We start from the raw sequence: 13,746 nt of genomic DNA on the forward strand, positions 1-13,746 counted from the left end.
CTTCAGTGCTTACTATAGTTTTTTTTTAAATTGGTATTTCTTCAGTGCTTACTATGTTTTTTTTTAATTGGTATTTCTTCAACGCTTACTGTTTTTTTTCCCATTGGTGTTTCTTGAGCGCTTACTATATTTTCTATTCCATTGGTATTTCTTGAGCGTTGACTATATTTTCTATTCCATTGCTATTTCTTCTGCGCTTACTATATTTTCTTTTCCACTGGGTATTTCTTCAGCGCTTACTATATTTCCTATTCCATTGGTATTTCTTCAGCACTTATTATATTTCTATTCCATTGGTATTTCTTCAGCGCTTACTATATTTTCTATTCCACTGCTATTTCTTCTGCGCTTACTATATTTTCTATTCCATTGGTATTTCTTCAGCGCTTACTATGTTTTCTTTTCCATTGGTTTTTCTTCAGCGTTTACTGTGTTTTATTTTCCTTTGGTATTTCTTCAGCACTTACTATGTTTTCTTTTCCATTGGTTTTTCTTCAGCGTTTACTGTGTTTTATTTTCCTTTGGTATTTCTTCAGCACTGACTAACCTGTATCTCCCCCACTGCTTAGAACAGTGCTTGGCACATAGTAAGCGCTGAACAAATACCACCATTATTATTATTACAAGCGAAATGGGTTGGATAGTGTCCCCGTCCCGCTTGGGACTGGCCACGTCCGTCTCCCCCTCTCGACTGTGAGCTCGCGGTGGGCAGGGCGCGTCTGTTTCTCCTTCTGTCGTCCCCTCCCAGGCGCTCGGTACAGTGCTCTGCACGCGGTGAGCGTTCAGTACGTAGGGTCGAACGACCGGCGGACGCCTCCTTGTCTCATCCCGGTGCAGAGACGTCGGCGGAGGCCGTGGGGGCCCTGCTGGGTGCGGGCGCCGTGAACGGGGACCTGGGGAGCCCCTCTGACGAAGAAGAGGAGGAGGAGGAGGAGGAGGAGGAAGAAGAGCATCGCCGGCACCACCGGCAACCCCCGGAGGGTCCCAGCTGCCCCAACGGTGCGGGCGCGGAGGAGGAGGCCGCCCCGGCAGAGAGTCCCGGCCGCGCCCGCGATGCCAACCTCGACGCCCCCGGGCCGGGCGAGGCGGCGTCCCCGCGTTCGGGGCGCCGGGATGGCCCGGGCGGCCCGGCCCGGCCCCCGGGGGCGTCCCCCAAGCTGAGGAGCAGCTTCCCCACGGACACCCGGCTGAGCGCCATGCTGCACATCGATTCGGACGAGGAGGACCACGACTCGGGGCCGGGCCCGGCCTCGCCGGCCTCCTCGGACGAGGACAAGGGCCTGCTCATGCTCGACGGCGGGCGGAGCCGGGCCGGGGCCGCCCCGTCGGAGGCCGCGGACCCCGGCCCGGAGGGGGCCGCCGGCCCCCTGGGTCCCCCCGAGCCGGAGGAGGAAGGGTCGGCCCCGGCCCCCGGGCGGGAGGGGTCCCCGGAGGCCGGGCCCTCCCGGCCGGAGCCGGAGGCCGGCTCCCCGGCACGTGGCCCGGGCGAAGGCGGGGAGGCCGGCCCGGCCGCCGAGGCCCCGAGCCACGGCCGGGAGACCCCCGCGCCCGGCCCTCGCCCGCCCACCCCCGGCCGCGAGGACGGGGACGCCGGTCCGCCCCCCGCCCGGGACCCCGCCGAGGGGGAGCCCGGGGGGGCGGAGGCGCCGCGGACCCCGGGCTCCCTGCCGGCCGTGAGGCTGCCCGACCATTCGGAGGAAGGGGCCGTCGGGCCGGGCGCCCGGGAGGAGGAGGAGGACGAGGAGGAAGAGGAAATCTGGCAGAGGCCCGGGGAGAGCCCACGGGCCGCCCCCGCCGACCACCGGCCCTCGGGCGAGGAGCCGGCTCTCGCGGCCGAAGCCGGGCCCGGCGCGGCCGAGGCGGCCGAAGGCGCCACCGGAGGCCTCGGCCGAGGTGGGTGAGCGGGCGGCGGGCCGGCCGGCCCCTTGGGCTCGGCCCCGAGAGGCGGGGACGGGGGCGGGCGGGCGGGCGGGCCGCGCCGAGGGGGCAACCGAGGCCCGCGGAGGCCCGGGGCGTCGACTCCGGGCCGGAGGCCGAGCCGGGCGTCGAGCGGTAGTCGGCCGCCCTGCCCTTCTTTCCGCCAGCTGGACGCCGTTTTAAGGAACAGACGGCCGGAGGGTTCTGCCCGGAGGCCGGTCTGTTGTATTAGGCTCTCCCCAGCGCTCAGTACGGCTCCCCGCACGCGGGGAGGGCTCAGTCGATACGATCGACCGAAGACGGGTTTCCGCGGCGCTTTCTGGCCGGGACTTAAGGGCAGATTGAGGGGTTGGTCTTCCGGCCGCGGGAGGATTAAGCGGTTAGCACGCAGTGAGCGCTCAGTAAATACGATCGAATGCACGAACGCCTGGGAAGAACGTGCCGCGGCGGGACCGGCGGACCCGGGTCTTTCCCCCGAGCCACGGGTCAGCGGCCGCGACGCCAAACGAGCCCCGCTGACCTCTCCCCTCCCACCCTAGGTTCTCCAGCCAACGGCCACCAGCCACTGCGGTCGCTCCCCTCGGTGCGCCAGGACGTGACCCGCTACCAGAGGGTGGACGAGGCCCTGCCCCCAGGTGAGGACCCCCCCGGGCGCCGGCGGACCGGAGACGGGCGCGGGAGGCGGACGCGGCGCTCGGCCGACGGGCCGTCGGCCCCCGGGGTCCCGGCCGGGGACGGGGGAGGGCGGGGGAGAGCCGGAGCCACCCTGATTTTCTCCTTCATTCATTCGGTTGGATTTAGCGAGCGCTTACCGTGTGCGGAGCACTGTTTTAAGCGCTCGGGACTCTCTTGCCCGTCTCGTCGCTGACCCCCGGCCCCCATCCCGCCTCTGTCCAAGGACGCCCTCCCTCCTCTCATCCCACAGACGACGACTCTCCCCCCTTCAAAGCCTTATCGAAGTCCCACCTCCTCCCGGAGGCCTTCCCTGACTGCATCCTCCTCTCCTCCCGCTCCCTTCCGCGTCGCCCCGACTCCCTCCCTTTCTCCATCCCCCCTCCGCCGCCGGCCACATCCCTCCTTTATTTCTTTCTATTCACGTCCGTCTCCCCCCGGCCCGGGCTGCGAGCCCGTTGTGTGTGGGGATTGTCTCTCTTTATTGCTCTGTTGGACTTTCCAACGGCTTAGTCCAGTGCTCTGCACACGGTCAGCGCTCAATAAGTACGATGGAACCACTGAATGAAAAAGAAAAACAGACACATTCCCTGCCCACAGCGAGCTGCCAGTCTAGAGCGGGGGAGACGGACGTGAATAGAAAGAAATAAAGGAGGGATGTGGACGTGAGCGGTGCGGGCCGGGAAAGGGGGGATGAAGAAAGGGAGCGAGACGGGGCGACGCGGAAGGGAGCGGGAGGAGAGGAGGGCGCAGGCAGGGAAGGCCTCCGGGAGGAGGTGGGCCCGCGATCGCGTGGGTGGCCGAGGCCTCGGGCCGGAGGGCGTTTGGTGCGGGCACCCCTGGGAGTCGTGGGGCCGGAGCGGGGGGCCAAGCCAGGAAAGCGACTGCCCGAGGCCGCTCCTTCCCGAAGCAGGCCCATCTTCACGCGGGCCATTCCTTCGGGCCTATTTATCGAGCGCTCACCGCGTGCAGAGCGCTGGACTCCACGGCCAGGAGCCCAGATGCCCCCCTGCAGGGGTGGGAGGGGGGCGTCCGGGGCGGGCCGGGAGCCCCCCGACGGGCAGACGGCCATTTGGACCGGCTCTCTCGGAGGTGGTGACGCTGTGGCCCCGAGCCGCCAAGCGCGGCGCCGTGGCGTGACACGCCGGGGGAAAGGCCGGGCGTTTTTCCCGCGCAAGGCGGCCCTGGAGGCGCGGGCAGAAAGGGAAAGGAAGGGCCGGCTCCGGCGGGGGAAAGGGAAAAAGGGCGTCTCAGGGAAGGGACCGCGGTGCCGGGGCCTCTGCCCCGGTTTGAAAACGGGGGTTTGGTTGTAAATGCGTGGCCTAGTGGGCAGAGCCCGGGCTGGGGAGGCAGAGGGTCCCGGGTTCTAATTCGGCCCCGCCACTTGGTTCGTTCATTCCGTCGTAGTCGCCGAGCGCTTGCCGGGTGCGGAGCCCTGTGCCGAGCGCTTGGAAAGTACCATTGGGCTACAGAGAGAGACCGTCCCTGCCCGGCGACGGGCTCACGGTCTAGAAGGGGGGAGACGGACGACAAAACAAGTGGACGGACGTCGATATGAATCGGTAGAATTGCAGATATGTACACGTCATCGATAAAATAATGGTCACAATCGTATTATAATTAATGATATAATTAATAATTAACATGATAATCAACGGCAATAAAATAATAAAACGATGGGTATATATCTAGTCACTGTGCCGCGTGACCTCGGGCAAGCCGCTTCGCTTCTCTGGGCCTCAGTGACCTCATCCGTCAAATGGGGTTGAAGACCGGGAGCCCCACGGGGGACGACCCGATGACCTCGTATCTCCCCCAGCGCTTAGAACGGTGCTCGGCACAGAGTAAGCGCTTAACAAATGCCATCAGTATTATTATTAATGGGGGTAGACGAGGTGGGGAGGGGGAGGGAGGTCAGGGAGGGACGGAAAAGAGAAATAGGACATTTTACCGTTATTATCGATAAATACAAATGGATGAATGTGGGAGGGAAGGGAAAGGAGGATCAGGGAAGGGGAGAAGGGACGGGTGAAGGGCGGGGGCGATAATAATAATAGTAATAATGATGATAACGATGGTGTTTGTTAAGCGCTTGGTCTGTGCCAAGCACTGTTCTAAGCACCGGGGTAGAGAAGAGGTCATCAGGTTGTCCCACGTGAGATTCACAGTCTTCATCCCCATTTTCCAGATAATAATAATAACGGTATTTAAGTGCTTAACTCTGTGCCAGGCACTGTCCTAAGCACTGGGACCGATACAAGCAGATCGGGTTGGACCCAGTCCCTGTCCCGCGTGGGGCTCACGGTCTCCAGTCCCATTTTTCAGAAAACAATAATAATGATATTCGTTAAGCGCTTAACTATGTGCCAGGAATAATAATAATAATGATGATGTTGGTATTTGTTAAGCACTTACTATGTGCAGGGCGCTGTTCTAAGCGCTGGGGTAGACACAGGGGAATCGGGTTGTCCCACGTGGGGCTCACGGTCTTAATCCCCATTTTCCAGATGAGGTCACTGAGGCACAGAGAAGTTAAATGACTTGCCCACAGTCCCACAGCTGACAAGTGGCAGAGCCGGGATTCGAGCTGTACGAACTGTACGAAGCACTGGGGTAGATGCAAAGCAGATCGGGTTGGACCCGGTCCCCGTCCCGCGTGGGGCTCCCGGCCTCCACCCCCGTTTTACCGTTGTCGCCAACGGCTCTGTTGCCCAATTGTCCGTTCCAAGCGCTTAGTACAGTGCCCTGCCCCTAATAAGCGCTGGCTAAATGCGATCGAATGAATTTTCCAGGCGAGGGCGCCGGGGCCCGGGGAAGCGAAGCGACCTGGCCGAGGGCGCCCGGCCGAGGGGCGGGCGGGGCGGGGACGAGAACCCGGGGAGGGTTGGGGGCGGTCGGCGGAGGGGGAGGCGGTGACCGTCCGGCCTTCCGTCCGGCCCCAGATTGGGAAGCGCGGATCGACAGCCACGGACGGGTGTTCTACGTGGACCACGTCAACCGGACGACCACGTGGCAGCGGCCGACGGCCCCCCCGGCCCCCCAGATGCTGCGGCGCTCCGACTCCGTCCAGCAGATGGAACAGCTCAACCGCCGGTCAGCGTCGCGCCGCCCCCGCCGCCCCCGACTGGCACGGCCTCATCACCGGATCCTCCATTTGCGGCACTTAATAATAATAATGATGATGATGATGGTGCTTGTTAAGCGCTCACTATGTGCCCAGCACTGTTCTAAGCGCCGGGGGGGGGGGGGGGGGATCCAAGGTCATCAGGTTGGCCCCCGTGGGGCTCCCGGTCTTCATCCCTTTTTGACAGATGAGGGGATCCAGAGAAGTGTCTCTATCTGTTGCCGAATTGCCCATTCCAAGGGCTTAGTACAGTGCTGTGCACGTAGTAAGCGCTCAATAAATACTGTTGAAGTGAAGTGACTTAATAATAATAATGTTGGTATTCGTTAAGCGCTTACTGTGTGCGGAGCACTGTTCTAAGCGCAGGGGTAATCACATGAGGCTCACAGTTAATTCGCATTTTCCAGATGAGGTCACTGAGGCCCAGAGAAGTGAAGTGACTTGTCCACAGTCACACAGCTGACAAGGGGTGGAGTCTGGATTCGAACCCATGACCTCAAACTCCCGAGCCTGGGCTCTTGCCACTGAGTCACACTGCTTTTCTTGCCCAAAGTCACCCAGCTGACGAGCGGCGGAGCCAGGATTTCAGTGGAAAGAGCCCGGGCTTGGGAGTCGGGGGTTATGGGTTCTAATCCCACCTCCGCCGCCTGTTAGCTGTGTGACTTTGGGCCAGTCACTTCACTTCTCTGGGCCTCAGTTCCCTCATCTGGAAAATGGGGATTAATAATAATAATGTTGGTATTTGTTAAGCGCTTACTATGTGCAGAGCACTGTTCTAAGCGCTGGGGGAGATTTACAGGGTGATCAGGTTGTACCACGTGCTGCTCACAGTTAATCCCCATTCTGCGGATGAGGGAACTGAGGCACCGAGAAGTGAAGTGACTCGCCCACAGTCCCACAGCTGACAAGGGGTAGAGTCGGAATTCGAACCCATCGCCTCTGACTCCCAAGCCCGGGCTCTTTCCACTGAGCCACGCTACTGTGACACGTGGGACAAACAGATTATCCTGTAATAATAATAATAATAATAACGATAATGTTGGTATTTGTTAAGCGCTGACTACGTGCAGAGCACTGTTCTGAGCGCTGGGGGAGATACAGGGTCCTCGGGTCGTCCCACGTGAGGCTCCCGGTCTTCATGCCCGTTTTACAGATGAGGGAACTGAGGCCCAGAGAAGTGAAGTGACTCGCCCACCGTCACACAGCTGACAAGTGGCAGAGCCGGGATTCGAACCATGATCTCTGACTCCCAAAGCCGGGGCTCTTTCCACCGAGCCATACAGCTTCCCCAAAATAATAACGTTGGTATCTGTTAAGCGCTTACCGTGTGCAGAGCACCGTTCTAAGCGCCGGGGGAGATACAGGGTCATCGGGTTGTCCCTTGTGGGGCTCACGGACTTCGTCCCCATTTGACAGATGAGGGAACTGAGGCCCAGAGAAGTGAAGTGACTCGCCCACAGTCGCACAGCTGACAGATGGCAGAGGGGGGATTCAAACCCCTGACCTCTGACTCCCAAACCCGGGCTCTTTCCACTGAGCCACGCTGCTTCTCGTATCTCCCCCAGCGCTTAGAACAGTGCCCGGCACATAGTAAGCGCTTACCAAATGCCAACATTATTATTATTATTATTTTTATTATTATTATTAGAACCCATGACGTCGGACTCCCCAGCCCGGGCTCTCTCCCCCGAGCCCCGCTGCTTGTCTAGGCCCTTCCCTCGCCAACGCCCGGCCTCATTCATTCAGTCAAGGCTAGTGAGCACTGACCCTGTGCGGAGCACTGGGCTGAGCCCTGGGGAGATTTCGCATCCGTTCATTCAGCCGTATTTATTGAGCGCCTTCTGTGTGCAGGACAGTGTACTGAGCGGTTGGGAGAGGACGACAGGACGATAGACAGACACATTCCCCGCCCACCACGATCATCACGTTGGACCCAGTCCCCGTCCCGTCTTCATCCCCATTTTGAATTCATTCATTCATTCATTCATTCAGCCGTATTTATTGAGCGCCTCTGTGTGCAGAACAGTGTACTAAGCGGTTGGGAGAGGACGGCAGGACGATAACCAGACACATTCCCCACCCGCCACGATCATGATGTTGGACCCAGTCCCCGTCCCGTCTTAATCCCCAGTTTGAATTCATTCATTGATTCATTCATTCATTCAGCCGTATTTATTGAACGCCTTGTGTGTGCAGAACAGTGTACTGAGCGGTTGGGAGGGGACGACAGGACGATAACCAGACACGTTCCCCGCCCGCCGCGATCATCACGTTGGACCCAGTCCCTGTCCCGTCTTCATCCCCATTTTGAATTCATTCATTCATTCATTCAGCTGTATTTATTGAGCGCCTTCTGTGTGCAGAACAATGTACTGAGCGGTTGGGAGAGGACCACAGGACGATAACCAGACACGTTCCCCGCCCGCAGCGATCATCACGTTGGACCCAGTCCCTGTCCCGTCTTCATCCCCGTTTTGAATCCATTCATTCATTCAGCTGTATTTACTGGGCGCTTTCTGGCTGCAGAGCAGCGTACTAAACGGTCGGGACAGGACGATGAACAGACAGATTCCCCGCCCACAACGAGCCGACAGTCTGAACAGGGGAGACAGACGTGATCAGCAAGAAATCGATGACAGATATGGACTTAAGTGCCGGAGTAGCGGGTCGAGCCCGGGCCTGGGAGTCAGAGGTCCTGGGTTCTAATCCCACCGCCCGGCTTCCGTTTGACCTCGGGCCAGTCGCTTCACTTCTCTATCCCTCAGTTCCCTCGCCCGGCAAATGGGGACCGGGAGCCCCACGTGGGACGGGGACTGCACCCAACCCTATTTGCTCGGATCCACCCCGGCGCTCAGTACAGCCCCTGGCACACGGGAAGCGTTTCGCGAATGCCAGCATTATTATTATCAGTCGTTCGATTCTATCGACGGAGCGCTTACTGGGTGCGGAGCACGGTGCTCAGCGCCGGGGAGGTACAACTGGGCAACAGACAGGGACGATCCCCGCCCGCTTCATAAACGGCACCGTCGTCATCGGTCTCCCGGCCGAGGCGGACCCGGACGCGGCCCGGACTCCGGGGGTCCGGTGGGCGTCGGGGCCGGGGGCCGGCGCCACGTGCGAGGGGTGACCGTCCGCCGCCCCCGCAGGTACCAGAGCATCCACAGGACGATGACCGGCGACCGGGCGGCCGAGGAACCCGCCGCGGCCCTCGACGGCTCCGCCGACGACCCGGACTTCCACCCTTCGGGCGCAGGTGAGGGCGGCCGGCCTTCCCCGGACCCCCGGGCCCGCCGCGTCCCCGGCCTGGGGAGAAGGAGGGGTCCCTTAGGGGGCTTGGGAAAAATCTGGCTCTTTCCCAAGGCTTCCTGCGGGAAAGGGGGAGGCGGGAATGGCGCGGCGGAGGCCCCGGCGGGTCCCCCGATTAGACCGTGGGCCCGTCAGTGGGCAGAGATCGTCGCCCTCACCGAATTGTCCATTCCAAGCGCTCGGTACGGTGCTCCGCGCGTAGTAAGCGCTCGATAAATACTATTGAACGAATGAATGAGTCAGCCCCGGGGGGGGGGAGCCCTTGGATTTAGGGGGGCGGGCCGGATCGGGGTCATCCCACCCCCCCCCCGAGGGAGCCGGGCTCACGGGCACCGGGCCCGGGTGGCCCGTGCGGACGGGGCCGGGCCTAAGGGATTTGAAGAGCCGATGGGCCGCCCTTCGAGGCTGCCGTTTTGAGCCTTTCCCTCCATTTTCAGCCCCTCTTTTGGTGGTGGTGGCGTTTGGGGTATTTGTCAAGCGCTTCCTACGCGCCAGGCACCCTGCGCAGCGCCAGGCGCTGAGAAGCAGCGTGGCTCAGTCAAAAGAGGCCGGGCTCGGGAGTCAGAGGTCGCGGGTTCTAATCCCGGCTCCGCCGCCTGCCAGCCGGGTGACTCTGGGCGAGTCGCTTCACTTTTCTGGGCCTCAGTGACCTCCTCTGGAAAATGGGGATGAAAACTGGGAGCCCCTCGTGGGGCAACCTGATCGTCTTGTGTCCCCCCCCCAGCGCTTAGAACAGTGCTTTGCACCTAGTCAGCGCTTAACAAATACCAACATTATTATTCGTGTCATTACTAAGCGCTGGGGTGGATAGAAGCAAATCGGGTTGGACCCAGTCCCCGTCCCCCCGTGGGGCTCCCGGTCTCCACCCCCATTTTCCAGATGAGGCCACTGAGGCCCAGAGAAGGGAAGCGACTTGCCCGAGGTCACCCAGCGGACAGGTGGCCCAGCCGGGATTAGAACCCGTGACCTCCAGACTCCCAGGCCCGCGCTCTATCCCCTACGCCGTGCCGCTTTTCGGGCTCGGCACCTAGTAAGCGCTTAACAGATAACGTCGGTATCTGTTAAGCGCTCGCTAGGTGCCGAGCACGGTTCTAAGCGCCGGGGGAGATACGGGGTCGTCGGGTCGTCCCACGTGGGGCTCCCAGTTAATCCCCGTTTTACAGAGGAGGTCACCGAGGCCCAGCGAAGCGAAGCGACTCGCCCACGGTCCCACAGCTGACGAGTGGCAGAGCCGGGATTCGAACTCATGACCTCTGACGTCCGAGCCCGGGCTCTTCCCGCCGACCCACGCTGCTTCTCGTGCCATCATCGTGATCGTTACTAGTCATTGATGCGTTCGGTCGTATCTCGGCCCTTTCCAAGCCGTTAGTCCAGTGCCCCGCACGCAGTGAGGGCTCGGTACGTGCGATCGAAGAAATGACTGAATTTATGGAGCGCTCACTGTGTGCAGAGCACTGGACTGAGCGCTTGGAGAGTAGAGCCTCTCTCCCCTTTCGGAGCCTCGCCCGAGATCCCAAGTCCCAGGGTCGCCACCCCATCGCGCCCGCTCCCCCCGATCCCATCCCACCCCCCCCCAAACGCTCAGTACAGCGCTCTGCACTCCGTAAGCGCCCGGGAAAGACGATCGAACGGATCTGGGCTTCCCCGAGAGGAGGTGGATCTTCGAAGGGGAAGCGCCGCGGCCCGGTGGGTAGAGCCCGGGCCCGGGTTCTCATCCCGCTCCGCCGGGTGACTTGGGCGAGCGCCCTCGCCTCTCCGGGCCTCGGTCCCCTCCCCCGTCGGAGGGGGACGGGGAGCGGGTCCGACCCCATCCGCCCGGCGCTCGGCGGAGGGCTCGACCCGCAGGAAGCGCTCGACGCGCACCCCGGGGGTCATCGGGATCCTCCTTCTCGTCACCAGACTTCCGGCGGGAGAACGTGCTGCCTCAGTCTACCTCCCGATCCAGGCTGACGCTACTCTTACAGTCTCCTCCCGTGAAGTTTCTCATCAGCCCGGAGTTCTTCACCGTGCTCCATTCGAACCCCGTGAGTACCCCCGTCTCCCCCGTTGCCGCCCGCGCCCGCCTCTCGCCCCCCAGGTGCCCGCGCCCGCCGTGAATCCAGGAGGGAAGGAATCGCGGAGGACCCCGCAGGCGGGGCGGGCTGGGCACGATGACAGTAATAATCGTCATTAGGATAATAATGCTATCCGTTGAGCGCTTACTCCGTGCCGGGCACCGTTCTAAGCGCCGGGGGAGATGCAGACAAGTGGGGTCGGACCCGGTCCCCCGTCCCCCTCACGGTCTTCGTCCCCATTTCCCAGAGGAGGGAACCGAGGCAAGGGGAAGCGAAGCGACTCCCCCCGGGCCCCGCGGCGGACGAGTGGCGGAGCCGGGATGGGAGCCCGCGACCCTCTGACCTCCAGACCCGAGCCGCGTCCGCTCGGCCCCGCCGCCGCCGCCGATCACGGTGGCGTTTGTTGAGCGCTCGCTGTGTGCCGGGCGCCGTTCCTAAGCGCCGGAGGGAGATACGAGGTCATCGGGTTGTCCGAGGTGGGGCTCCCGGTCTTGACCCCCGTTTTCCGGATGAGGGGACCGAGGCCCGGAGAAGGGGAGCGACTGGCCCGAGGTGACGCGGCAGACGGGCGGCGGCGGCGGCGGGATTAGAACCCATGACCTCCCGGCTGCCGGGCCCGGGCCCCGCCCGGTAGGCCGCGCTGCTTCTCGCGGGAGAGGGTGGGGAGAGCTGCTGTGGGAAGCGGGGCGGGGTCGGTCACGGCCCTGTGGTGCGGTGGGGTCCCCCGGCGTCCCCACCATGCGGTGGCGCCCCCCGGCATCCCCTGTGATGCCGTGGCGCCCACTGGCACCCGCATGATGCAGCGGTGCCCCCTGGCGTCCCCAGTGCTGCCCTCTGGCATACCCGTGACGCGGCGGTGCCCCTGGCACCCCCATGATGCAGCGGTGCCCCCGGCGTCTCCAGTGGTGCCCCCTGGCATACCCTGTGAGGCGGTGGCGCCCCCGGCATACTCATGAGGCAGTGGTGGCGCCCCCGGCACACCCGTGAGGCGGCGGTGCCCCCCGGCGTCCCCGGTGGTGCCCCTTGGCGTACCCTGCGATGCGGTGACGCCCCCCGGCATCTCCCGTGAGGCGGCGGTGCCCCCGGCATGCCCCGTGATGCGGCGGTGCCCACCGGCGTCCCCCGTGATGCGGCGGTGCCCGCTGCCGTCCCCTGTGATGCGGCGGTGCCCCCCGGCACCCCCCGTGACACGGCGATGCCCCCCCGGCGACCCCACGATGAGGTGGCGCCCCCCGGCGTCCCCACGGTGCGGGGGTGCCCGCGGGCGTCCCCGAGATGCAGCGGCGCCCACCGGTGGGGCCGTGACAGAGCGGTGCCTCGGCGTCCCCCGGCGGCGCCCCCGGGGCTCGGCCCCTCGCCCGGGCCCCCCGCCCGAACCCCGGCCGTCCGAGGGCGGCGGGTTCCGACGGAGAAGCGGCGCGGCGCGGCGGCGACAGCCCGGGCTCGGCAGTCCGGGGTCGGGGGTTCGAATCCCGGCTCCTCCCCCCGTCGGCTGGGCGACCGCGGGCAAGTCGCTTCCCTTCCGCGAGGCTCAGTCCCCTCGTCCGGAGAACGGGGACGAAGACCGGGAGCCTCCCGTGGGACGGCCCCACCGCCCGGGATCTCCCCCGGCGCGCCGCCCGGGCACGGAGCGAGCGCCCGACAGACACCGACGCCCCGGTCGCCGTCGCCCCCGCCGCGCGTCTCGCCGGCCCTCGGCCGCCCCGTCCGTCGAACGGGGCCGGGGGGCGGCGGGGCCGGCGCTCGGTCCGGAGCCGGGCCCCGCCGCTCAGCGTCGGCCCGCCCCGACTGTGATTGCAGAGTGCCTACCGCGTGTTCACCAACAACACGTGCCTGAAGCACATGATCGCCAAGGTGCGACGCGACACCCACCACTTCGACCGCTACCAGCACAACCGCGACCTGGTGGGCTTCCTCAACATGTTCGCCGACAAGCGGGTGGAGCTGCCCCGCGGCTGGGAGATGAAGCACGACCACCAGGGCAAGGTGGGCCCGGCGCCGGGGACTCGGAGGAGCGGCGCGGCGGCGGGGGCCCCGGTTCGAATCCCGCCCCCCCCCCCCGGTCGCCTCGCTTCCCCGGGCCTCGCCCGGGAAACGGGGATTAAAAACCGGGAGCCCCACGTGGGACAGCCCCACGACCCCCCCGTATCCCCCCCCCCCCCCGGCGCGTGGAACGGGGCTCGGCACGTAGCCGGCGCTTCACGGGTTCCGACACTGTCGTGGAGAAGCGGCGTGGCTCGGCGGCAGGGGGCCGGGCCGGGGAGTCCGGGGACGCGGGTTCGGATCCCGGCTCCGCCGCTCGTCGGCCGGGTGACCGCGGGCGAGTCGCTTCGCTTCTCCGGGCCTCGGTCGCCTCATCCGTCGAATGGGGACGGAGACCGGGAGCCCCCCGGGGGACGACCCGATCGCCTCGTATCCCCTCGGCGCTTAGGACGGTGCTCGGCGCTTAACGAATGCCATCGTTAATATTATTACTGCAGCGCTTAGAACGGTGCTTTGTACACGGTAAGCGCTTAAATACCGACGTCGATGTCATCACTCCAGTGCTTGGAACGTGCTTTGCGCGGAGTAAGCCCTTAACAGATACCATCATTATTATGATTATTAAGCGCTTTGACAAAACCCACAATTATTATTATTACCAGTACAGTGTCTGGCACACAGTGAGTGCTT

General features: G+C 63.4%; 1 protein-coding gene across 1 annotated transcript in view; it reads left to right on the forward strand.

Moving 5' to 3' along the window:
* Positions 1–13,746, forward strand: part of HECW2 (HECT, C2 and WW domain containing E3 ubiquitin protein ligase 2) — a 97,905-nt gene that overhangs the window by 33,820 nt on the left and 50,339 nt on the right. Inside the window, exons 8-13 of the mRNA XM_029069687.1 lie at positions 838–1,893; positions 2,457–2,552; positions 5,532–5,682; positions 8,860–8,966; positions 10,919–11,043; positions 12,874–13,059. Coding sequence (XP_028925520.1) covers positions 838–1,893; positions 2,457–2,552; positions 5,532–5,682; positions 8,860–8,966; positions 10,919–11,043; positions 12,874–13,059 — 1,721 coding nt within the window. The remainder of the gene's footprint in view (positions 1–837; positions 1,894–2,456; positions 2,553–5,531; positions 5,683–8,859; positions 8,967–10,918; positions 11,044–12,873; positions 13,060–13,746) is intronic.

This window comes from Ornithorhynchus anatinus, chromosome 7 (genome assembly GCF_004115215.2).
Source record: "Ornithorhynchus anatinus isolate Pmale09 chromosome 7, mOrnAna1.pri.v4, whole genome shotgun sequence".
Classification (NCBI taxonomy): domain Eukaryota; kingdom Metazoa; phylum Chordata; class Mammalia; order Monotremata; family Ornithorhynchidae; genus Ornithorhynchus; species Ornithorhynchus anatinus.